Source organism: Oryx dammah, unplaced genomic scaffold, assembly GCF_014754425.2.
Source record: "Oryx dammah isolate SB20612 unplaced genomic scaffold, SCBI_Odam_1.1 HiC_scaffold_27, whole genome shotgun sequence".
Taxonomy (NCBI): domain Eukaryota; kingdom Metazoa; phylum Chordata; class Mammalia; order Artiodactyla; family Bovidae; genus Oryx; species Oryx dammah.
Genome location: NW_024070211.1, coordinates 37,521,942 through 37,548,033, shown reverse-complemented (window position 1 = coordinate 37,548,033; position 26,092 = coordinate 37,521,942). Strand labels below are relative to the sequence as shown.

Here is a 26,092-nt window from a genome sequence, read left to right as displayed (position 1 = left end):
AGTGTTCGTTTTTTCTTTTGAGAGTCCCCCTGTTTTATTTATTTATTTTTGGCTGTCCTGGGTCTTCATTGCCGCATGGGCTTTTCTATAGTTGCGGCGAGTGGGGGCTGCTCTCTAGCTGCAGTGCACTGGCTTCTCATGGTGGTGGCTTCCTGTGCTGTGGAGCACGGACTTCAGGGCACTTGAGTTTCAGTAGTTGAGGCATCTGGGCTCAGTAGCTGTGGCTCCCGGGCTCTGGAGCACAGGCTTAAGAGCTGTGGTGCACGGGCTTAGTTGCCCCATGGCATGTGGGATCTTCCCAGATTAGGGTTGAAACTTGTGTCTCCTGCTTTGGCAGGTAGATTCTTTAACACTGAGTCACCAGGGAAGCCCCTGATGTATTGTTTTTGATAGTAAAAATTATACGTCACCAATTTTTGGTATAATCAATCATCACCTATCTGTTTTACAAATAATAATTTCCTTAATAATAAACAAGAAATGTTTGTTCTTATGAGCTGAAAAAATTCAAAGACTGGGGAATGAAAAGCTCAATTTTTCTTTGTATAGAAGATCATTTTTTGCATGAGAAGGTAGGTAGAGTAATAACCAAATTCTCCATCCCAGTACCATTCCAGGCAGGGATTATATGAAAACTATTACGTTTTTGAGCTCTAAGAAAATAAATTCAGTTTCTCAATTTTTTTTTAACCCTGTTGAAGACCCAGTCACTTTAGGAACTATACTAGAAAAGGTGCCAATAACTTTTGCTTTGGGCTTTGATTTGCTTCTTATCCTGCTCTTGAAGGCTGCTATATGTAACTGAGGCCTTGTGTGCATGTCCTCATTCCAAATGCCTGTCACAGTAGATAGAGCCTTTTCTCGGAAGCCGACTGGTCTCAGGGCAGACTCAGAGAGGTGGGGTAGAGAGCCGGCCTGCCTGCAGCATTTCCAGAAATTCATTTCTTCCCTTAAAGTACATTTTCCATCTCATTTACCATTTTTAGATGATACAGGGCCTCTGTTTAAATCTAAATTAATAGAGCCAATCTCTTCATGGATTTTGGGGCTGTAAAAATGCAGTTTGCAAAATTACTTTTCACTGTACTGAGGATAATTTTAAATTTAGATAGTTTTCTCATTTTGCATGGGTAACCTCCAAAGCTTTGTACTACAGACAATTCAATTTCACATGTATATTAAGGCCAAATTTTCATTTCTTGCCAAAGTTAATAACCTTGTCTGCTCTTTCAAAGTGGTCTGGTGTTAGTAATTCCACAAGCTGCTGGTCAGACGTACCAATACTTAAGGTTTGTAGACATAAGTGTACAAAACCATGCATGTGGGTTAGAAAAAAAAATTCTCCTTTTCACAAATGATCAACGTCAAGAGCTTCTTCTAGAATTAGGTTCTTAATAGGCTTCATCTCCATCCATAGCAGCATCTGCAGACAATCTGTTTACTGTTACTCCTTGATTTTGCCCTCCTATTCCCATCACTGCCTAAACTCCCCTAATTAAGTTATGCAGGCACCAAAGCCAGATAATGACATGACTGAGATCCGAGAAAATAAAAAGTGATTAAATACAAGCCAATGATTGTTTCCTTTTTAGACCTTTGTCTCTCATTATCAACAATTCCTTTTGGACTGAACATTTAACAAACAAAACTCATTAAAGGTGTGTGCAATTTTAAAGTCTGATGCATTTCTCGTGAAAAAACGTAATCATGTACAAGTCTCATGATACTTAGATGGAAATTTTTTAAAATTTCTTTTTCATCAGCAGAAAATTAGCTTTCCAGAGCTTCAGGTTCTATTTCTGTGTTTTCATTCTGGGCCTCTGTGTCCATATATTTTGATTAAGCAATCTTCTGTAGGTTTGTAGTTTACACCACCTACCTTCTTCCCTGCTATGAGACACTCAAGGTGAAAAGGGTTTCGAGTAAGGAGTGCTACTGCCAATTAGAAAAATCTACCTGGGCAAGCTTATCATAAATCAGTCTGTGTGTGTGTGTGGTAGTCATCAGTCGTGTCACCATGGACTGTAGCTCACTAGGCTCCTCTGTCCATGGGAATTCTCCAGGAAAGAATACTGGAGTGGGCTGCTATTTCCTTCTTCAGGGGATCGTCCCTGACCCAGGGATCGAACCAGGTCTCCTACATTACAGGCAGATTCCTTACCATCTGAGTTACCAGGGAAGCATAAATCAGTCTAGGTAAGGAAAATACGGCAAGATGCATTAAGTCAAAGATATTTAATGTCTCATCAATATTTTATACCCCAGGGAGCCTAATAATAGAAAAAATGAGGGAATTGTCTGTGACCAAACATCTTGAACTTGATTCTTATGATCTTCTAACCTTTGACAGTAGTCATGTATACAACATCATCTTTGCATAAAACTGAAGGCTGACTGATATGGCAAGGTGGGAAATAAAAGATAGAACCTCAATGCTCTCAGGGTAAACTCATCAAGTCCTTACATTTCCTCACAGCCCTGGCCTCAATCCAGGCTTTTAAACTCTCTTTTCAAATGGAATTCTTAAATCAAAATAAATGTGTTCTTCATGGAAAAAGTCAAACAGTACTGCAACGCTTAATATACATTTGCAGTCTCTTGGCCTACTTCTATTCCTGCCTCCCAGAAGCAACCACTTTCAATAATTTTAGTTATTTCCTGTAGTATCTGCCTCCGTATTTCCAATAATATGCTATGTGCTTTCTCTTGATTTTTCTTCATCAAATACTTCTGATTCACCTTTCACTCCAGAAAATAAGGATTTAACTCTTGCAATAGAGACAGCTAAATGTAACCCCGAAATTTATCTCCCTTTTCTGTAAACAATAATGCCTTGGATTTTAGCTAGGCACACGGTTACCCAGAATAGTATGGGTAAGAACGTGTGCACGGGTAAGTTCTGACCAATGAGACAGAGTGGAAATAACAGGAGTAACTTCAGAAAGTGTTCTTGAAGGGAGCAGACCTGCTGTTTCTTTTTTCCTGGTTGGAATGTAGAGGTGATGGTGTACCTAAGCAGCCATTTTAGACCGTGAAGTGGTAGTTCTGTGATGAGGATGGTAACACATCAAGATCAAAGAAGTTTAGAACCCAGAGGACTGTGAAGGTGCCACACCATGACTACCCTACACAAGACAGAAATTCTGTTGTGTGAAAGCCACTGTTACTTTAGGTGTGTTCCCCTTATGCAGGCAAGCCTAATCCTAAAGAATATAGTTCTCTTCAAAGCTCAGGAGGCAGGCAGAAGGTAGACCACACAGGGTCTTGTAAACCAGTTAAGGATTTGGGGTTTTATTTGAAAAGCACTATTTAAGAGCACAACTAATATTTTAATATTAGTGTTTTTAATATTTTGCTGCAGAGGGAGGTGGGAAGGATGTTCAAGTGGGAGGGACATGGGTAAACCTATGGCTGATGCATGTTGATGTTTGGTAGAAACCAATGTAACACTATAAAGCAATTATCCTTCAGTTAAAAATAAATAAATTAAAAAATATTTTATAAAAAAAATTTCACTGCAATTGCACTGTAAGATTTGGAAAAGAATATATGGAACAGTGGATGCAGAAGGAGCAGTTAGGAGGATCGGTGAGGAGTACAAATGAGAGGCAGAGTAGCTGTAGTAGAGATGAAGTAAGACTGAATGGGAAAGATACCTGTCTGAAGGTACAAGTCAACAGAACCTGCTGGGGAATGACTGAGAGGGAAATAACAAGATGACTCCCTAACTTCAATGGCTGGATGGGCGATGATGCCATCCTCTGAGATGGCAAACACCTCAAGGGGAGGGCCACTTAAGAGTGAAGACTACAGCTGTATCCATTCATAAACTCACCCCCAAATATGATTCCAATTCCTAACGGACATTTAATGAGAAAAAATGTTTTTTAGTGGTTTCTAGGATAACACCCATCAGAACTGGTCATGAGGTTCAATGCAGGATGATATATGGAATTTAAACTTTTCAATGTTTTCATCAGTCACAGAATATGTTACCTAATCAAGAATATCCTTGGGTTCAAATTTGAGCAGCAGATAAAATGTCCTTATCTACTGTTTGGTAAGCAAATGGTAGAATAATCAAGATTTCCTTCCTTTTTCTACCCTTTCACTGAAAAGATAGAATTTTTTAGAAGAAAACTCTAGACCCGAAAAGACTGAAATGAGATTTAAAATTTGCTTGCAGTTAATTGTAAAAATATGCTCCAGATTGTTTTAGACTTTAGAATTACGTTTTTAAGAAAAAGGAAAGACTGCCCCACCTTTTATGAATCTGGATGAAGTTTTCATTGATATAAACTTTAAGTTAAAATATTCTTTTATTATTTTAGTTGGTCCACTCCATGATAACCACTGTCACTAAACTATGAAAGCTAATGCTTTTTGGTCTTACTTTGACTATCTGGTTAGGAAACATACTGACCTATTTTAAAAGAGAAAATAATCCACATGAAACTATACACTGAGATTATTAGTAAAGCAAAATCTAATCCATTATTTTCCCATTAATCTTCAAGTCATTAAAGGTGACTTTATAAGAAGTATTGGGGATAATATTCTAATTCTGTTAAGCAATGAGTACTTTTCTTCAGGAACAAGAGACCATTCCTACTCTGGATGGTGTCTTTATTTCCCAAAGGGTACAGGAAATTTGTTATTGGGCTGCCATCTCTAGTTTACAAGTAAAATCAGACACATTTAAGTAATATCAGTAAAAATGAATCAATAAAGTGTCCTTTAGAATCAAGCATGGTAAGTCAGTAATTGTTTTAGAAATCACATGTTAATTCTGTAGTTATTCATAGCCTCAGACGCTGACTTGATGGAGAAGGAACAGACAGGTGGACGCAGTACCCTCTTCTAACCCAAAGATAAAAAAATCATCATCAGGACGTAGGTATGGGCAGAGTGTAGACTGAAAGGGAAGCTTCATTTGTGGTAAGCTTGACACAGAGCAAATGCAGAGAGTGCTCCCAGCACGTGGAATCATCTAAGCAAATCCACGTGGACAAGAGGACTAGGGGATGACTTGGCTAGTAAGACTGGACTCCTTGGGGGTTCAAATTGTTAAAAACTAAAACACAGAAAACTAAAAACTAAAAACACAGAAATTTAGATTTAATGCTAATCTATTGTCAATTTATGTGAAGAAGGAGTATTCAAAAACAGTATTTTTCAAAGATATATTTAGCTATATGTGTTAGTCTAGGTCCTGCAAGATGGGATTGAACATATAGGACTTCACTAGGGACATACATAACATGGAGGGTACTGCAGGGCATCATGCCAGCAATTGCACGCTGCTTCCACGTGCAGCCCCTGGACCAGAAGAGGTGGTCTCACCTAACTAGAAAGCTAAGAGGTCTAACCCTCCTGGAAACCAAGAAGGAGAGGGACAACCAGATATGAATGAGCACTAGAAGTGTCCGACACAGGGCCTGGTGGGGAAGTGGCAGAAAGAGGAAGCCAAATCTTGGACAGGTCAGTTCTGAGATGTTCATTAGACATCTCAGTGGAGATATCAAGTAGGCAGCAGGATGCATGGGTCTGAGTTTAGGGAAGAGAGGTTGGACAAATGTCCTCCAGAAAATAGAAAAAAAGAACCTACTTATCTCCTGTGATCTCAGAGGCCAGTAGAAACCCAGATATCTATTAGTTTGATTTAATAACTTGTCGAACCTTTCTGGTGGCTCAAAACTACAGTGTTCACTATGATAGACTGCAACCATAAGTATCTACAGAAACCTAAGTTAGTTAAAATGAACAAATTTAAAATTCAGTTTCCCAGTCACACTGGCCACATTTCCAACACTTGGAAATATAATTAACATATGGCTAGTGTAATTAACATATGGCTAGTGGCTGCTGAATGGACAGCAAAGAAACAGATTCATCACTGCAAAAAGGTTCAAGGACATTACTGCATTAGGGACAGATGTCCTTCTTTATATAAAAAGTTCAGGATGTCTGGCACTGCTCACAGATCATCCCAGGAATCTCTTGGCTTTAAACTGTTGAAAACTAATTTACTTGAAAGACAAAAAAACAAATAAAACTTTGCTGTAAAGGAATCCATCCTGGCTTTCAGTATAGATGCTCTGCACCAGATTTTTTTCTATTCTGTTTTCTTCTGTAGCTACAACTCTGGCAAGGGAGGGTGAATTGTTTAGGGACACTTCTAAATCTGCAATTTCCTTACTCAGCTACTTATCCCCAGCAGTACTATAAATATAGCCAGCTGTTGAGAGGTAATTAATAGGAAGCCTTTGAATTTCTGAGGGATCATTAGTCGTATTCATCTTGACCAATCAAGACCTTGATGCATCTCAAATGGCTATGGAGATGATAAAAATCTCCACAGATGTATGAAGCTCTCAAAGCACTTCTCTGTAATTATGCATTTGAGATTATTCCTTAACATTATTCATTTATTTTACAACCAGCCTACACTGATATAAAAACCTCTGCCATGGTACTTCAGTTCTGCAAGTTATTTCCTTATAGGTTAGGTACTTTTGAAGAATCTTCTTCATGTATACTCTGCTGGGAAAAATCATGATCAGATTATGGATACTGCTGCAACCACTGGAGATGTTCAGTAAACGCCCAAGAATGGGTCTTAATAGTTTTGAGTGATACAGAGACAAGAACTTCCTAAAGGAGGGGGGATGGGTTGCTTCACCCTAAGTTTCAAACAAACTGTTCCCTAGTTGAAATTTTTAAAGCTCATCATTTTTTTTTTCATTCAGATTAATGGAAATATGAGAAATGAAAGTTTTCTCTAACCCCATATAGTATGATCACCTGCTTTCTAAGCAGGCTGGTATTTTCTAATGCATTATTTTTAATAATTATCTTAACCTTGCGTGTGTTTTGAGCGTGTGTTTTTCCATTTCTTCAACAAAATGACAGTGTCTTTAGTGCAGGGCTCTCAGTCCCTGAAGTTATCCTCCACAAACCCTGGATGTGAGCACTGCACTGACTAGTGCATCCAGTCCATCTTCAGGTGAAAGCTGGGCGTAGTGCCGGCTTTCCAAATACTCCAGTACTTTTAATACAGGTAACCTGAGGAGGAAACTAGTTGTGACTTTAAATCCTTAATTTAAAAATATTGACCCAAATGAAGAGGTGGAATTGCAAATAAAAAAAGGCAAATGAGCACAATGAAGAGGTGTCTTCTTTTCTCCATTATCTATTTCCAGAGCTAAACAGGAAAAGAGATTAAAATTTTTTAAAAGGGGGATATTATACTTTCCTCCTTCCTTCCCTCAGTGCCCTGCAGTGTACTGCTTCCTAATTGTCAAATTAGGAAGTACTCCTATTCTGTTATTCAGACTACCATGAAAAGTGAAAATGTTAGTCGCTCAGTTGTGTCTGACTCTTTGTGACCCCATGCACTGCAGCCCACTAGGCTCCTCTATCCACGGGATTCTACAGGCAAGAATACTGGAGTGGGTTGCCATTCCCTTCTCCAGGGGGTCTTCTGATCCGGGGAGAGTTTGGGTCTCCCACATTGCAGGAAGATTCTTTACCGTTTGAGCCACTCAAGGTAGGCCTTAGACTACCTTAATAGGTGATAAATCCTTTAACACAATAGTTTTTAAGAGTAACTTAATTCAGGTTCATGAATCACTGCTTGATATTGAAGCCTACCTATGCTACTTCCTAGCTGTGTGATCTTACCCCACTTTCTAAACCTCTCTGTGCCTGAGCATTTTTACATATTAAAATGGAAATAACAGTAGCTACTCCATATATGTGTGTGTGCGTGCTAAGTCGCTTCAGTAGTGTCCAGCTCTTTGAGACCCCATGGACTACAGCCTGCCAGGCTCCTCTGTCCATGGGATTCTCCATGCAAGAATACTAGAGTGGGTTGCTATTCCTCCTCCAGGGGATCTTCCAGACCCAGGGATTGAACCTGTGTCTCTTACATCTCCTGCACTGGCAGGCAGGTTCTTTAACACTAGCACCATCTGGGAAGCCCAGCTACTCCATAGCTATTGTAAATCATTCTGATCAGTGCAACAGTCTCCAGCACCCAGTAACTACTCAATAAATGCCCAAACCCCATTAGTCTGTGATTCTGAGTGCTGAATGAGTTGCTCTGTCTCATCACTGATGCCTGATCTAAAGGGACAGAAAATACAGAGGCGACCACATTCTTCTTCCTCCTCCTATCTCCTGCCTCTCTCCTCTCACTGGCTCCTCTGAGGAGAGTTAGCAAAATCTTCCCCGCATCAGGACGTCTCTCTTCTCCTCAATCCTGTTTTCATGTTGTTATCTACTCTCTGGCTGTCCAGAGGCTCTTTAAGTCTAGGGAGTTCTCAGCTGGCATGGTGGTCAAGAATCCACGTGACAATGCAGGAGATGCACGTGACTTGGGTTTTGATCCCTGGGTCAGGAAGAGCCTCTGGAGCAGGAAATGGCACACACTCCAGTATTCTTGCCTGGAGAATCCCTTGGTCAGAGAGCTCAGTGGGCTACAGTCCATTGGGCCGCAAAGAATTGGACACAGCTGAGCATGCATGCACATGAGAGCAGGTAAGTTTAAACTGGGGGCAAGAAGGAGGAAGCCCACTTTATGTCCAGGTCTAAACGATATGCTCTTCATCCAACTCTGCCAAGTATAAAGTGAATATTATGTATGAGCCCTGTCTCACTGCTGAGTTCACTTCTCAATTGCATCAGAGGTTGAAGGGAATGGGATGTGATTAACTCTTTTACATCCTTGAGACATGAAATGAGTTGGATTCTCACTCTTTCCCCATTCTGCCTAGTTTTGTTATTGTTTTTAGTTTGCACAGATGGTAGCTAGAGTAGTAAAAGACAGGTTATTTCTCTTTCACTCATCCATTCATTCATTCAACAAACATTTATTAAGCACCAACTATGGCCCTGGCATTGTGTTAACCGCTAAAGTTAATGGAACGAAATTGACAAGAGATGCCACCTGGTATTGTGGGTAAAAATCAAATGCTTAGATATATGTCTCTTTCTTTACCTGCTGTCAGTTCTTCTGATCTACCTACAAACACTTACATCCTACTCTGTGCTTCACTCAAGCACACTGGTGATATCTAAACCCTACAGCTGTTTCAAGCCTGTGTGTCAGCCATTTATTAATAAGATCGCTGACAGCACAATGACATCAGCACCTTATAAACTGTAGGCAAAAAGAAAGCAGGCAACATTCATGGTGCATTCATCTATCTAGTGATCACTGTGAAGGGCCCTCACAGACCCAGTGGAGATCCACGCCACTGATTCCTTCCATTTGTCCTAACAGTGCTGGGTGGGAGGCACAGACGCTTCTCATGATGGTGAAGGACACTTGGTCAAGGCTCAAATTAGACACTGAAATGCTGGCTCTGATGAAGAGCTAGTTAGAAGAATATCAAATTGCAAAGAGAAGACACCTGGCCAGAGCAATTTCTTTCAAATATCTGGCATCAGCAGAAACTAAGACCCACATGCTAAAACTGTAGCTCAGAGGCTATAAATTTGGCAGATCAGAGGAACAGCATCTTGAAACACTTTAATAACTTGCATTTAGAGTGTGAGTTAATATTACTCTAGGGATTATGCTGCACATCCTCTTATTTAAAATGTTATCTAATACTTGAAAAGAGGAAATATATGCCACTCTTAGCCTCATTAACTTTGCGAGTAGGTATAGAAGATTGGGTCATGTCTTTTAGAACTAAAGCTGCTAGAGTCCTGTGTGTATTTTTTAAGTGAGTCGATCATTATTTCCCTTGGGAATTATCATAGTTAAGAGTGGAAAAAAATGTAATTAAATGAGGGCTAGCACTTTTCCTCATTCCCTCTTAAAGACACTAGTTGAGATCAGCCATCCCTTGGGTTTACTTTTCTTACTTTGTTATCTGCAAGGGAAGCAATCTTTCCTAGTAAACGCTAATTTCTAACGTGAGAAAACTTCATCTGCTCACTTAATCCTTTATAATAACAGTACCTCACCAGTGCTTCATGTTTTCCATTTTATAAAGCACTTTACAATCTTCTCCCTCCTAGAACAAATCTACTTGGAGCAGAACCCAGATGGCAGGGAGAGTCCTGTCCTCCGGTGAGTCCCCACAGATCCTTGGACACCACCTGTGTGTGTACATGCTCAGCCCTGTACGACTCTTTGGGACCCTATGGACTGCAGCCCACCAGGTTCCCCTGTCCATGGGATTTCCCAGGCAAGAGCACTGCAGTGGGTTGCCACTTCCCTCTCCAGGGGGTCTTCCCGACCCAGGGACTGAACCCATGTCCCCTGCATCTCCTGTGGGGGCAGGTGGATTCTTCACCACTGAGACACATGGGAAGTCCACCGTCAAGGAAGCCCCTATTCATGTTTTAAATGCGAGCAAGTTATTAGATGAATTTTAACTTAACTCATTTAACCATAATTTACTTAAAAGTTATTGATATCTTGTCTTCTGTTAGTGCTTCAGCATAGTTCAAAAAACAAGCTACTGAACAGAAATAGGTTAACCCTTGCTGGGTCTTTGATCTGGAGTTATCTCTGGAAAATAACCTTTGAAAACAATCTCAATTTGTGATTAAGCATATTTACTAGTATAGGAATTTCCTGGCGGTCCAGTGGTTAGGATCCCATGATTCCACTGCAGGGGGCATGGGTTCAGTCGCTGGCAGGGGCATCACCTACCATCATTTAATAGCTGGACTTCAGATTTGATCTTAAGGGGTTTCCATGCCTGCTATTTTTCTACACTGTCTGCTGTGTGCAGGGGCACACTGAAAGGTTCTTGACGGGGCACCTAAAGATCTAAATGGCTTCCCTTGCCTCCCAAGCTGGGAGTGTATAGCTAAGAACTCTTGAAACTCTACCGGGAAAGGAATAAAGCTAAAAATGAACAACTCAATGCTTACTGCTCGTGTATGTCATACATCAATATCATGATGCACTATACTTCAGTGTATTCGATTTTACAGAGGAGGATTTCAGTGAAAAGAACTGAGGCTGTTCATTTCAAATATCGCTTATTAACAGTTGCAAGAGCTACTGATTGCTTTCAGACTATGGGTAATGTTTTACACAAGAGGATCCTCAACAAGCCTTTTCAAATACAAGCAATTATAAGGAAAAGCTTCTGTTTTGGCCCAGCTAATTTTCTATCCTGAAGCCGTGCTCTGAATATATTAATTTAGGATTAGAAAGGGGAAGAACGCTCTAAGGAACAAAGCCGAAGATTACACTTTTCTAGCTGCAAATGCCCATAAAATCTTTCTAGGGTTTTTACTCTATGTCCAGTCTCAAATAATGTTTTCCTGTAGACATTTTAATAGTAGTTATTCTTGCCTTTCTAACAAGCCATGATTCCCTCAATCTTTCCAAATTCTTGTCATGTTTTTGCAGGGCTTATTCTGATTTTTTCTAAAACACTTATAATTGACTAGTCATTAGCCATTTCTAAAAAGTTGGTATGGTTCACATTACTTCATCTCATAGCTTATGTGTTGGTCTTCTTCACTTTTTTACCTATCAAATGTATGGAGTAAACCCAAATGTAGAAGTGGAGAGTAAACTTCAACCACCCCCCCACCCCCTCACAGCCACACACACACACACATTCTCAGGGACTAAAGAGCAGGGCTCTATCTTTGTCACTAACTAGCTGTGTAACCTTGAACAAGGTACTCAGCCTTGCTTTGATTCAGTTTTCTCATCTTCAAAATCAGGGTATGAATAGGATGCATGCCATGGAGTTGTTTTGAGATGTAGATGCATTATTTAATGCAAAGCACTTGCCTGGAACCTGGCATATAACATCAGTGACTGGCATACATGCACACACACACACTAGCTCCTGTCATTCAAATGTAAATCCCATTAGCATTTTATTAACAAGAGTCAAATTTTAATTTTTCCTCTTATCTTTCCACAGTCAGATAATCATGAAATTGCATACTGATGATCCTCATTCCTTTAGGAGCCAAAATTCATTCAGTCAATGTATTTTACTATTAAAGTATTGAATTGTGTTTTGAACATTAATGTATAGTAATAATGTGTTAACTCTCAATTACTGACTGAAAAAACTGATTATTCACAACACTTCATTCCTGAATAAGCAAAAAAGAGACCAGAGGGATTTGTGGTAAAAATTGCTTCATTTGCCAATAAGAGATAGTTATGGGATTTTAAAATTATTCTTTCTTTCCTACTTAAGGATCAAAGCATATTACCTCTCTGCGGTATATAAAAAAAGATAAACGCCAAAGAATACAGCTTGTAAAACTGCACTATGACAACCCACAGGTATAAATAAAGGCTTCAGAGATGATATCTGAATCCTATTAAAAGTTTATGTTAATCACTCTCATCACCATATTATATCCTCTGCTTTTATTTAAAAAAGAAAGTCAAGATAATTTTAGTTGTAAAACAGTTTGTAAAGTCTATGTTAAGTACTTTCTAAAGCAATGATCTGCTTCTTTTGAGTGTCAATTTAAACTTGTATATGTCACCCTTACCGGTAAAGCAGTATCGTGTTTTCTAAAGCACATACAATACACAAAGGTATTCTAGCAGAAAAGTAACCTATCACTACTAGTCTCAATTTTTGTTGGAAAATTAAAAAATGATGTGAATCCCGTTTTTCAGTTTTAAGTCCATATGTAACATTAAAAACCTATGGGTGCTTTTTCTCTTCACTGAAACTCTTTCAAGATCAAGCTGAACAACTGAGACAAATCTAGGCATACCATGAATGAAGTATCATGAAGCTGGGCAGCCTAGCCCTGTGGTTTTCTTTGGAGTCATGAGCCAGAAACACAGATACATGACTACAGGGTGTACTGTGGATTGATAAATGTTACAAACAAATTAAGGACTTTATAACCCTGTGACAGCCAGTGAGACTTTGAGAGGAAGTGGAAAGGAGAGGCAGAGAGCTGTCTACTCAGGCTGAGAAACCACTAATGTTTCACAGTGTTTATAACCTGCTGTAGCCCCATTTCTAAGTTTAAGTTACACTTGGCTCTAGAAACACAATTTATGATTTGGCATTTCTAGAATACTTTCTATGGCAGGCTTCATGAAAAGACTATTACTTATAGAAATTAAGGAACTTAAAAGTGAGTAAGAAATTTTCAATCAAGATTCAAATATTAATCTCCCTAGAAATAGAGTAGGCAAAATATTGCTTAGCATATTTCAAACATTTATCAGTTCAGTTCAGTTCAGAAGTTCAGTCTGAGAAAGAGTCGGACTCTTTGTGACCCCATGGACTGCAGCACGCCAGGCTTCCCTGTCCATTGCCAACCCTCAGAGCTTACTCAAACTCATGTTAATGATAACTTTACCCTTATAAAAATTCTCCCAAATTAGAGAGCCAGGTTAGAGAGCCTTCTGCAGATAGAAATATTGTGGCTTACTGTCTACATGCCTTGTGCAAACATAGGAACAAAAAAGATCCTTTTTCATGTTGTACAGAACTTATAGCAGAGATTGCTAGGTCTTGCCCTAAATCCACGCTCCTCTTTCCTTCAGTAACAGACCCCAGTTTAGACCACATTCACCATCCTTCCTTGTTAAGGGGTATGACCATGTGACTATGTTCTACCCAATGCAAAGATCGTAGAATTGAAATGCTGAGTAGGACTTTCTGGAAGTCTTAAAGGAAAGAAATGCATTTTTTCTTTGCCTTTTTCCTCCCTGCAGCCTTGAAAAGCCGATATAATGGCTGGATATTCAGTTGCTATTTGGTCAAGAGAGAGAAGCTAGTGCTGAGGGATGTTGTAGCTATTGCTGAGTCGCTAAGTGGTGTCTGACTCTCTCAAATCCAGAAAAGGGCCATGCCAAAGGATTGGCTGAGGGACGATGGAGAGGAAGAAATGAGCCTGGGTTCCTTTTGACATCCTGAGGCCATCACCATAGCTCTGGACCACCTCCCTCTGGCTTTCTTTTACATCTTTTTTGTTCTGTTCAGTTGTTTGTTGTGTCTGACTCTTTGCTACCTCATAGACTGCAGCATGCCAGGCTTCCCTGTCCTTCACTATCTTCCTGAGTTTGCTCAAACTCATGTCCATTGAGTCAGTGATGCTATCTAACCATCTCAACCTTTGCTTCCCTCTTCTCCTCTTGCCCTCCATCTTTCCCAGAATCAGGGTCATTTCCAACGAGTTGGCTCTTCGTATCAGGTGGCCAAAGTACTGGAGCTTCAGCATCAGTCCTTTCAATGAATATTCAGGGCTGATTTCCTTTAGGATTGATTGGTTGATCTACTTGCTGTTCAAGGGACTTTCAAGAGTCTTCTCCAGCATCATAGCTCAAAAGCATCAATTCTTGGGCACTCAGCTTTCTTTATAGTGCAACTCTCACATCCACACTTGACTAGTGGAAAAACCATAGCTTTGACTGTACAGACGTTTGTCAGCAAAGCAATGACTCTTCTTTTACATCAGAGTAAAAAAAAATTTTTATCGTGTTTGAGCCACTGTAATTTTGATTATTTTGGGTATATGAAACTGAACCCAATCCTATTCTAAAAACAATCCTATCCAAATCAGCACCGAAATCAGACCGTATTTCTACTGGGGAATGAACCTTAACAAAATAAGATAGAAATTTAAGGTTCTAATTGTAACAATCATATTACAATCATAGTTTCTCAAATAAACTACATATTATATTAAAAGAGTTTCACTGTATATGATAAATATTTAATAGATGTGAATGCTGAAGAAGGAAATAAAAGTTTTAAAAAATTTCTATAGTGTTTCCCAAAGGAATGTTATTTTGGAAAAATTAATAACAAGAGCAAATAATAATATTTGCAAATAAATAGAAATATGACCCTAAATTTGGTGAACAAAGTTAAAAATATATAATTCTCTTTTCCTCAAAAGAGTTACTTTTTGAAAGATAATGAGGCACAAAAGTAACATACAAAGCCACTCATTATTATGTAAACATTGCTTTGAGACAGAACACAAAGTGTTTTTATTGTGTTAAGATGGTCATGAATGTATTTTTGCTAATAAAATTGCAGTTATGAATAGATGATACTTGATAAGACATAATATGATATTATGATATTCTGTGGTTGAATCAGCTTTAGTTTCTCCCCAACAAATTTTTTGATGGAACACTTGCATAGGAAAGCATTTTACTTAGGAAAACACTGGAGGAGACAATCCATTCTATGTGGAAACAACGGCTTTATAACAGTGCTTGATCAGGAGGCATTAGGAACCTTGCCTTGAAAGCCATTATCAAATTTATCTAGAAAACTTTATGCTATATCATAAAATAACCAGCAACTGAAGAAATCCTTAACTGCTTACTATGCCAATTTGCCCCTGCTTTCAGGAGACAGCAATGAATATCACAGATACTGAAGGATAAAAGAGTTGAAAGACACAGGCAATTCAAAGAAAATGATGCCAAAAACTCGATATTGCCAGAAAAATTTTAAACAAACTTGCATTCTACTTTGGAGTAACTTTTTCTTTTTTCTATTTCCAAGGAAATTTTAACTTTGATTCTCAACCAGCTCTGCCAATAGTGAAGATTTTCCTTATGTTGTCAAACGGTCAATTCAAACTTGAAATCAATCACTTCTTTTGCTCCTAAGCAAGGTACCTTATGATATATAATAATATAAGCTCACCTGAAGGTGAGTTACAGATTTATGTCATTCTTTTAACAATCAGTTATGGAATGAAATCCAGCCATCTGTCTCAGTTGTCCTGTTCTGTTCAAATCCTCATAGTTTTAAATAAAGAAGAGTAATACTAATCAATAAGATTTGTTTACCAATGACTGCACACCTGGAACACAGTATAGCTACTCAATAAATGACAGCTGTTGCTATAATGTCTCTCTTGAAACAAAACACTTTCATTTTATTCTCATCTTAACTTTTTTGTGTTAAGCTTCTAAATCCACAAAAATTATAACATTATACTGTAAAAGGGAGGGTCCACATGTAGCTCAGATAGTAAAGAATCTGCCTGCAATGCAGGAGACCTGGGTTTGACCTCTGGTTTGGGAAGATCCTCTGGAGAAGGGAATGGCAATCCCTCCAGTATTCTTGCCTGGAAAATCCCAAGGACAGAGGAGCGTGGCAGGCTATAGTCTGTGGGGTCTCAAAGAGTCAGACACAACTGAGCAACTAACAATAACACTATCTAGACCACTCCTTTTGTTTTATAAAATACTGACCTTAAATGTCCCCGAGAGATTAAAATTTTACTGATTTTTTTCTGCCTTCCCATACTCAGGAGAAGGAACAGAATCACTTGCCATAAGAGAGATTACTAAGAGACTGCTATTATTAACAGTAAATTCCTCTCCTAGAAAAGCTCTCAAATGTAGGCTCTGAGAAAGACCATCACCATCTGCATCAGGACCATGGAGGCTTGTAAACTGCAGATTCCTGGGTCCTGCTCAAGACTACTGAAGCAGAATCTTGCCGTGAGGCCTAAGGACCTGCATTTTTATGATAAGCTCCACTGCCTTAAAATAAAATCCAAACTCCTTAAGCTAAAAACCTATTCCTTCTTATCCGCTTTTCAGAATAAATGCGAAACACTAAGTCTCCAAGCTGTGTTTCCTTCAAGATTAGAAAGCTGTCTTCCTGCTCTCTGCATTTGTAAGCTAGCTGCAGTTCAACTTTCCTTCTTTGGTTTCCCTCTTTCTCACTTTTTTGACATCTATGTACAGTTTCCTCCCAAACTTTCTCAGCCTCTCAATGACCAGCAAAACAGTGAATGTACATCAGTGAGCAATGACTATATTGGAGGATTAGTTCATGGAATCTATACTCTACCCCAAGTTCCTGTATGGACACCTGTTACATGGTAACTTAAAAAAAAAAAAAAAAGACAATTTTGGACATGTTTTATTTTCCATGGGCAAATTCTCCTGTTTCATATACTGCATTTTGGGAATCTTCCCAACTCTTCTCAGTGAAATTCCATTTCTGAATTAACTATGTAACACTGAACATTAATTTTTCACCCAAGTATGAAAGCCATCCAAATTTGTGTCAGGCATGAATTCTAGGAATATGGTTACTCTGCTCTAAATTCTGGACACTGTTAAAGATCCAGAAGATACCAGGTTAGGCTGAGAGGACAGCATTCTAACCAGAAGCAAGTACTTCTATGCAGATGCAGGAAGCACTTAAGGGTGTACATTCAGCCAGGCAGCTCTCCTCTCCTATGCTTGTGCCAGCTCCCAGTCAGCACTTCATACCTGCCCAGCCAGTGTAAACAGTGCTATCCCGAGGGTCTGCTGACTTCAGGCCTCTCTCCATTTGCTGAAGAAGCTCTCGAATCTTATTGTTCAAGCGTTGCGAAAACTCAGGAGTCAGCTGTAGATAGTAAAGGGAAAACAAGTATCAAAAAATATATGCCACTTGGTGTCCTAGGCTATAGGCTATTAGAAATAGGAGGGTACTTCATTTCCTTTCAAGCTGCAGTTTTTTGCCTGAAAGAACGGGGCAATTATTTTATTCTTAAACAAGGATGAATTAACAAAATGTAAAAGTACTGCTGTATTTTCTTACTCAAGTGAGGAAATATTTTTGATGTAACTTAAATGTTTTACATAAAAATTTTAATTAAATATTAGACTGCCAATGTTAAACGGGATCACAGTAATTTCCATTTACTAAGAATCATCTATTATTTAAATCAATATTTCTTTTTATAATAAAAACCATTTTATTAAACTAAGCATAAAACAGAAGATATTTGCTGTTTTCAAGCAATTGGATTTTTAGTATTCAGATGCAATGTTAATTCCCTAAAGAAATACTAATTGCTTTAGTTGTTTAAAGCATCCGCAGGTGGGAGACAAGATCCCCAGGAGAAGGAAAATGGCAACCCACTCCAGTACTCTCGCCTGGAGAATCCCATGGAGGGAGGAGCCTGGGAGGCTACAGTCCACGGGCTCGCAAAGAGACGGACATGACTGAGCGACTTCACTTTCACTTTCTGTTGTTTAAAAATGATGATAAATATTTATTAAAAAATCCATTTAGGAAAAAATGTATCAACATTAAAAAAAAACTGTAGAAGTAGCATAAGAAAAGCTAAATAAATTCACAGATATTAGAAGCATTCAGCAGAGTGGAAAGAACACTGGATCAAGACACAAAAACCCACGCCCAGCACAGTGCCTTGCAGGCTACAGGCCTCACAAATATCGCTCAATGAATGAGCCAGGCCACATCCTTGTCTGCTATTAGCTGAGTGACCACGCTCAGCCTGTGACTTCTTTATGCTTCAGCTGCCTTGTAAAGTCAGGATAATAACACCTGATTCACCAATGTCAAAGGTACACTGAGGATCAAATGAGATTGTGGGTCTCATACCCATTTAAATGCTGACATTTTTACTATTTTAAGCAATCCAATGGTCTACACAAATATTTTGGATACAGACTGAAAACAAACTAAGACTGGGCTGTGAGGTTGGCATACAAAGGACCATAGATGAAGGGCAAACGGTGAGATTTACCAAAAAGTTACGTTAATTGTTCTAATAACTGATGAAAAATATTTAGAGAGTTCTGGATACACTGAATCATGAAGTGTCTTAAAAGGTAACTTTAATATATACCTCTATTTTTAGTAATCTGCCCTGATTCTCAGACTTGGATTTCACAAAGCAGTAAAACAGTGAAATAATGTTGGGGAACATTACAAAAGTACAAACATTTCATCACATAAGGATGGTAAAAACATATGTAACAATGACCTGCAAGCATCATAACCTCATTTTTTTTAAAAAGGGCATTTTTAAAAAATGTAGGAAGGCAGTAGAAAAAAATATAGGAAAGAAAAATGTAGGAGAGGCAGTATCCGAATTATTAGTGGTAATAAAAGACATTAAATTTTTAAAAAGACTGATACTTTGAAGAGTATCTCTGATAAGGCAAATCAGATGATCAACCATATCTGGGTTATTTATTCTAAAGCATCACTATGATCCCTTATTTCACACTCTGGAGAAGAAACCACATTGTTTGACGGACACACTCCCATCATTTAACAATGTCTGCCAAGACGTTAAGATTTCAACAAGCCTTAAAAATACATTTAGTAAGATAAAATATACTTCAGTATGAATATAAAAGGCCTATAAATCTTAACTAGATAGAAGAGTGCATCTACATAAGAACATGTCATATTCTGTTCGTAGATCATGGATAATTTATCATCTTGCCTGACCTTACTGTAAGTGACCGACAATAATGAGAATGCCTCAGCCTCAAGAAGGGACATTACCTTCTATTTGGCACATAATTGCATTTAATAAAAGTGACCTGCCTAAGAATACTGATTGCTTGTGGCAGACCAAAAAATTATTCAAACCTAGCAATAATATGAAAAGTTTCTAAAAGCCCTTTTTCAATAGATGCCAGAAAACAGTGCAGTTTCTTAGTGAAATATCTGCATTAACAAGTTAAGGAGGACAGATCTCCAGGGTCTGTTCCTTAGTGTTCAACATTAAACAATTTTAGAAGTGGGAGGAGGATTGTCCAAAAACCATGTGTCAGGCAATAAATTACACTATTATTTTGGGGTCAGAGTTCAAATTTATGAGTATTGTTATTTTTCTCCCTTAGATACAGACTTAAATTTGTAATTAGCATTTACTTTGTAAACATCCTAATCAGCGTTCCATTGAAGGCTTCTGTTATTAGGATCTATACTCAACTGTTCTCTTTGCCAAGAAACATGAAGCTGCAAATCTTCCTCCAAAAAGACAAGACAAGACAAATGCTTCAGCTTCAAGATCTGCAGAGCTAGACAGAACACAGGTCCAAAAAGCCAAAAGGAAGCCATCTGGCTTCAAGGTAATGATTAGAAGCTTTGTTTTGGCAGTTCAATTCTGGTCTTAAAAGAATCATATTAATTCCAGCTCCATATACACTTAGGCAGCCTTCTATCTTACAACTCTCTGCCATCTCTTTCATTCCTCCTACTTGCACTACTCAAGTTAAACTACCAATGGTAAGTGTTTTAAGGAAAGCATCAACAGAATTACTGAAAGTTCACTTGGCAGATATGGAATCTCTAAAGCCCTTCAATCACAAGCAAAATGCTTTTTGTGTGGCTGATGAGCCTAGAAGAAATTAGCTGGTAAAATTTGAAAATGTGTGCACATTTAAAGAGATCACTCTTCCCAGTTAACACTTTAAGATTTCTCCACTAGGAGTATACCCTCTTAACAATTATGTTCACAGACATGAGAAAACACAGGCCTCTGGAATCTCAAGCCCAGGTTCTCTTTGTAACCTCACAGTGACTTGTGAGGTGCCCATCAGTTTAACTGACCATTTTCATGTATTCATTCATTTATTTATTTTCCAGTTGTGGGGTTGAGTGGAAATGGGACAAAGATTTCAGGCCTATGTCCCAAACCTCTCTTAGCAGCTGCAGTTTAAAGATGTCTTCATTGCATTCTGGTTTAGTCTCGTCCTTATCTTGTCGGTACTCCTGTTCAATCATAAAACAGTAACACTGCGCCATGTGAAAAGCCAGCAGGATTTCTCACCTCTCTTAAAAAACAAACCAAAAATGATAAAAAAAAAAAAAAAGGCAAGATTACACAGTAAATTGCAGAGCTGCCAACTTTTATAATTTAAATATCAATGACTGAAGTTATTTCAATGATCAATTTCTACTACAAATATTATCAACAACTTCTTATATAAGTTCAACATGTTAGAGCTCAAACTATTTTCATATGTACTTTATATATTTAAAGTATTTTATATGTTCATACTGAAATTATGTATTTTTAAAAAAGGGATAGTCATCCCTTTCTTTCAGGCAAAATCGAACTCCTTTCCAAACACTGGGGTTTGGAGGTAGGGATGGAGGCAGATATTTCCCAAACTCACCCTCCCAGCAGAATCAAAGTAGCCTTCGGCCAGGGATTTGTTATAATCAGCATAAGGATTCGGGAAGGCCCTTTGCGCCATGATGCCAGAAACGAGCCTGCAGAACAGGGGAAAAAGAGAATTTACGTTGAGATACGGGCCAAGGCCGCGTTGCGAAGGCGGAGGCCAGCGCCCGGGGAACACCTTCCTTCCAGTCCCTCGGCCACTGCGCGGTCCTGGCGGTTCGAGTGGACCCCTGGGCCCCCGCGGCCCAGCCGTCAGGGTGTGGCACCTCCGCAAAAGGGCTGCCAGGGCTCCTAACCCACCGCGACGAAGGGGGTCCGTTTTGCACCCCACGTTCACACTCGCGATTTCAAGCAACTGCCCGTCCAAGATCCCAAAGCCCTGTACGGCCTCTGGCCACTCACCCCGCCGCCTCCGGACAAAAACTAAAGCGACGCTTTCACTGCCCACTTCCTGCCAGCTAGACCAATCAGAGCCTTCGCCAATCCGGAGGCCCGCCCCCTTCTCATTTTCAGTTTGTTAAAGAGACAGAAGTGTTATTTCTAAAGGGTGGGGCAGGTGATTTAATTCCCGGAGAGCTGGAGAGGGAACATATGTTAGAGTAATGTGCAACTGTGGGCAATGTTTCCTACCTTTATTCTCCTTTAAATAATAATAAAAAAATCAATTAAACTAATTCAAGTCCAGATGATTCGCAAGAATTCGATTTTTAAAAAATTTTTAATTTGGAGAAGAAAACTTTGGGTTCTGAACACATTCATAGTCCTACTGCTAAGACTGAAGGACTGAATAAAATTGAGGAGGATTATGTCTCTCCAGAGATTTGCCAAGCGTTTTTTTTTCCTTTTCTTAAACAAACAAAAAATGTAATAAAACACCATCATCACTCTTAGTGACAAAGATCTTTGGAGATGATAATTTATGATAATTTAACCTCAAAGGCACTCAGTCAATGTGAGTGGCCAATGGCAAGGTGACACATGGCAGCTGCTAAAACTTCAAGGAAAATAACATGAAAGCACAAATCACAGCTCTTAAGAACTTTAATCTGCTCCTTTAGTTTAAATTAGATCATAATACTGTATACCCAAGCCCTATAAAAAGATAACAATGTCCAGTAGATCAAGACGTAACATTCAATTCATAACATACAATTTCAATATTTAACAGTGTCTAGTATTTGAAAAATTTTGCTTTCATTTAAATTTAAATCCCACCTGGTACACATTAGGCCCATTCTGTTGCTCAGAGAATTTTGAATTTCAGTTAAATGATCAAAAACAGTCATTTCTCTTCTCTTTCCTTCCTCATGTTTCAGTGAAGGTCCCTAGCCCCAAACCTCTTGTGGAAGCTCAAAGCTCACCTCACCCCCACGTTGGCCTAAGCTTGTTCCTCTGTGGCTGTCATCCCAAAGTCTCCCTCTGCCCTTGCTCTGGCCACTTTGTTCTTTTGAACCACTGCCCTACTAGGACGCTTGCTAGCTCCTTCATCAAATTCATGAAACTTTAGTAGAAGCACTCAGTGAATCTTAAATTGGAACTCTTCTTATTATAATAGGTATGTGGAGGAGCAACTCGTAAGAGGAAAGAAGTGGAGTGAGAGCCATTTTCAATTGTTTTCCTTTATTTAAGGCTTACTATCAGTTTATCCTGTTCACAGTCTTTGAGCAATTAAAACAGAATGATATTTATGTATACTCATGACTACTAGAGGAGTCGGGCTTCCCAGGTGGTTCAGTGGTAAAGAATCCACCTGCCAATGGAGGAGACTAGGAATCTATCTCTGGGTCAGGAAGAGTCCCCTGGAGAAGGAAATGGCAACCCACCAGTATTCTTGCCTGGGAAATCCCACGGACAGAGGAGCCTCGTGAGCCCCAGTCCATGGGGTTGCAAAAGAGTCAGACACAACTTAGCTACTGAGAAGAAGGAAGGCATCATAAAACAGTAGATTGTGCTTGAGCAGAAATGAAAGAAGAGTGGAAGGAGGATGCAGGGAGAGAAAGTAGAAGAGGAAGGTGGGAAAGAAGAAAGAAACATTTTAGTCAGCTTGAAAGGCAGCCTCCCAACCAAAGAAAGGAATAGATAATGTAGTGAGACAGTGTAGGGGCCCTCATGCTCACATTATTGACATTTTGGAAGGGATGACTCTTTATTGTGGAAGCTATCCTGTTCACCGTAGTGTATTTAGCAGCATCCCTGTCCCCTGCCCATTAGACGACAGTAGTACCTTGTCACCGAGTGGTGATAACTAACAATGTTTTCAGACTTTGCCAAATGCCAAGTATCCCTGGGGAAATGGAAGTACAAAATTGACTCTGGCTGTAAACCACTGAAACACATGAAAGATGATATTCTATCTCAATTTTTCCCTTAATTCCCTTTTCTCACTCATTTTTCTCCTTCAGGAGGCAATCACAACATTATTTTTACTTTAGATAATATTTGGAGAATATGTCATGGGTTGTGTAGGTATGCATTTTTAATAAGTGGGGTAATGCTATAAATAACAACTTGTGTTTTATATCTGTTCATGTTGCTCTATATATACTTGGTTGTTTTAGATACTTGTATCAGTTCAGTTCAGTTCAGTCACTCAGTCGTGTCCGATTCTTGGCAACCCCATGAATTGCAGCATGCCAGGCCTCCCTGTCCATCACCATCTCCCGGAGTTCACTCAAACTCACGTCCATTAAGTCGATGATGCCATCCAGCCATCTCATCTTCTGTTGTCCCCTTCTCCTCCTGCCCCCAATCCCTCCCAGCATCAGAGTCTTTTCCAATGAGTCAACTCTTCTCATGAGGTGGCCAAGGTACTGGAGTTTCAACTTTAGCATCATTCCATCCAAAGAACACCCAGGGCTGATCTCCTTTAGAATGGACTGATTGGATCTCCTTGCAGTCCAAGGAACTCTCAAGAGTCTTCTCCAACACCACAGTTCAAAAGCATCAATTCTTCGGTGCTCAGCTTTATTCACAGTCCAACTCTCACATCCATACATGACCACTGGAAAAACCATAGCCTTGACTAGATGGACCTTTGTTGGCAAAGTAATGTCTCTGCTTTTGAATATGCTACCTAAATTGGTCATAACTTTCCTTCCAAGGAGTAAGCATCTTTTAATTTCATGGCCACAATCACCATCTGCAGTGATTTTGGAGCCCCCCAAAATAAAGTCTGACACTGTTTCCACTGTTTCCCCATCTAGTTCCCATGAAGTGATGGGACCAGATGCCATGATCTTCGTTTTCTGAATGTTGAGCTTTAAGCCAACGTTTCCACTCTCCTCTTTCACTTTCATCAAGAGGCTTTTTAGTTCTTCTTCACTTTCTACCATAAGGGTGGTGTCATCTGCATATCTGAGGTTATTGATGTTTTTCCCAGTAATCTTGATTCCAGCTTGTGCTTTTTCCAGCCCAGCATTTCTCATGATGTTCTCTGCATAGAAGTTAAATAAGCAGGGTGCCAATATACAGCCTTGATGTACTCCTTTTCCTATTTGGAACCAGTCTGTTGTTCCATGTCCATTTCTCACTGTTGCTTCCTGACCTGCATACAGGTTTTATATGACATGTCTCAAACTCATCCTATGTATCCTTTCCCTCAAGGATAGGCATTGATTCTAACTTCCATATCACAAATAATACAGGCAGGAATATCCAAGTACTTGTGCTTAAAAGGATCTGGTTGTGATTTTTTTTCTGAGATGTGTACCATAAATGGATTTCTAGATTATAGGATGTCTTCATACTTAATTTTCCCAGTACTGTTAGATTGCTCTCCAGAACTAATGGACAAGTTTATATTCCCTGCAACAGTATCTAATAGCTTCTGGCATTCCCATGTCCTCTCCAACACTTGATATTATCTAGTATTCTGTTTTTTTGCAATTCTAATGGGCAATGTGGAATCTCATTGATTGTTAAACTTTCAGGATTTTTATTGCTAATAGTGTTGAGTTCTTTGTATACTTGTTAGACAATCTGACCTTTCCCTAAGATTTACCTACTTACATATTTTACCCATTTTTCTTTGGGCATTGTATTATTTTCTTGTTGTTTTACAGTAGTTGTTTTTTGTTTTTGTTTTTTTTTTTTGGATGGAGGGAGAGTTTATTCCAGTTATTAATCTCCTTTGGCTTTAGACGTTACAGATATCTTCTCATCTGTTAACTTTTTCTGAGATTTTCTCCATTGAACCAAAATTCTTCATTTAAATGAAGGTAAAATTCAACCTTAACACTGTAATTTCAGGATTAACTTCATGCTCAAAAAGTCTTTATCCACTCCTAAGTTTCAAAGGTGACTTACATTTTATTTTATTAGCTTTTTACTTTTTTTTTTTTGAGTCTTTTACTTTTTTGTTTAGGTCTTTAATCTCTCTGGAGTTAAGTTATGAATATAGTGTAAAGCCTGGATCCAAAATTATTTTGGAAGGGTATAGAATTGTTTTGAAAGTTCAGATATAGTCAAAGCAGGACAAGTCCTCTCTTTGTTATTCAGAAAAAAAAAAAAAAAAAACCAAAGATTGGAATGACTAGAAATCAAATAGAATTCATTTGTCTTGTTTTAGAAGCAACCCAAAGAATTTCTCATTGGTTCCAACTCAGAAGAAAAGTGATTGACACTGACATACTTGTCTAAGCCTTCTGGGGTGACCATTACAGAGTACAATCAGACAGGTTGCTTTAAACAACAGAAATTACCATCTCAGAGTTCTGAGGTTGGAAATCAAAGATAAGGTTCCAGCAGGCTTGATCTCTCCTGAATCCTTTCTCCTTCCTTGCACTTTGTTGTTTTCTCCTGTGTCTTAACATGGTCTTCTCTCTGTAAGTGTCTGCAAACTAATCTTCTCTTGTTATAAGAACACCAGTCATATTGGATTAGGGCCCACCCTATGACCTCATTTCACCTTAATTATCTCCTTGAAAAGCCTACATCTCCAAATTTAGCCATGTGCTTAGGTACTGGGAGTCAGGGGTTCAACAAATGAATTTGGGGGAACACAATTCAACCCATAATAGTGCTTATGTTTTCATATATGACAATGGTGTCTGCATACGTCTGTGGTTAATACCAGATTGATTGTTGATTATTTTTCAAGGACCATTCACTTTTAATAAATTTAGATTAAAAAAAACACATTATAGTGTTCTTTCTCTTAATTTGTGAATCTGTTTTGTGTGGACCCTTAGGGAACAGT

General features: G+C 38.9%; 1 protein-coding gene across 3 annotated transcripts in view; it reads right to left on the bottom strand.

Annotated features, from left to right (window-relative positions):
* The window catches only part of LANCL1 (LanC like 1), a 49,996-nt gene extending 28,637 nt beyond the window's left edge, over nucleotides 1-21,359 (bottom strand). Inside the window, exons 1-3 of one of the 3 annotated variants that reach the window (XM_040228583.1) lie at nucleotides 21,298-21,359; nucleotides 20,891-20,987; nucleotides 17,231-17,348 (exon numbers count right to left, since the gene is read on the bottom strand). In XM_040228583.1, the coding sequence (XP_040084517.1) occupies nucleotides 17,231-17,348; nucleotides 20,891-20,971 (199 nt within the window). In that variant the 5' untranslated portion in view covers nucleotides 20,972-20,987; nucleotides 21,298-21,359. Of the gene's footprint in view, nucleotides 1-17,230; nucleotides 17,349-20,890; nucleotides 20,988-21,161 lie in introns of all 3 variants that reach the window. The other 2 variants (XM_040228584.1, XM_040228585.1) reach the window with 2 other exon arrangements.
* Nucleotides 21,360-26,092: the final 4,733 nt, after the last annotated feature.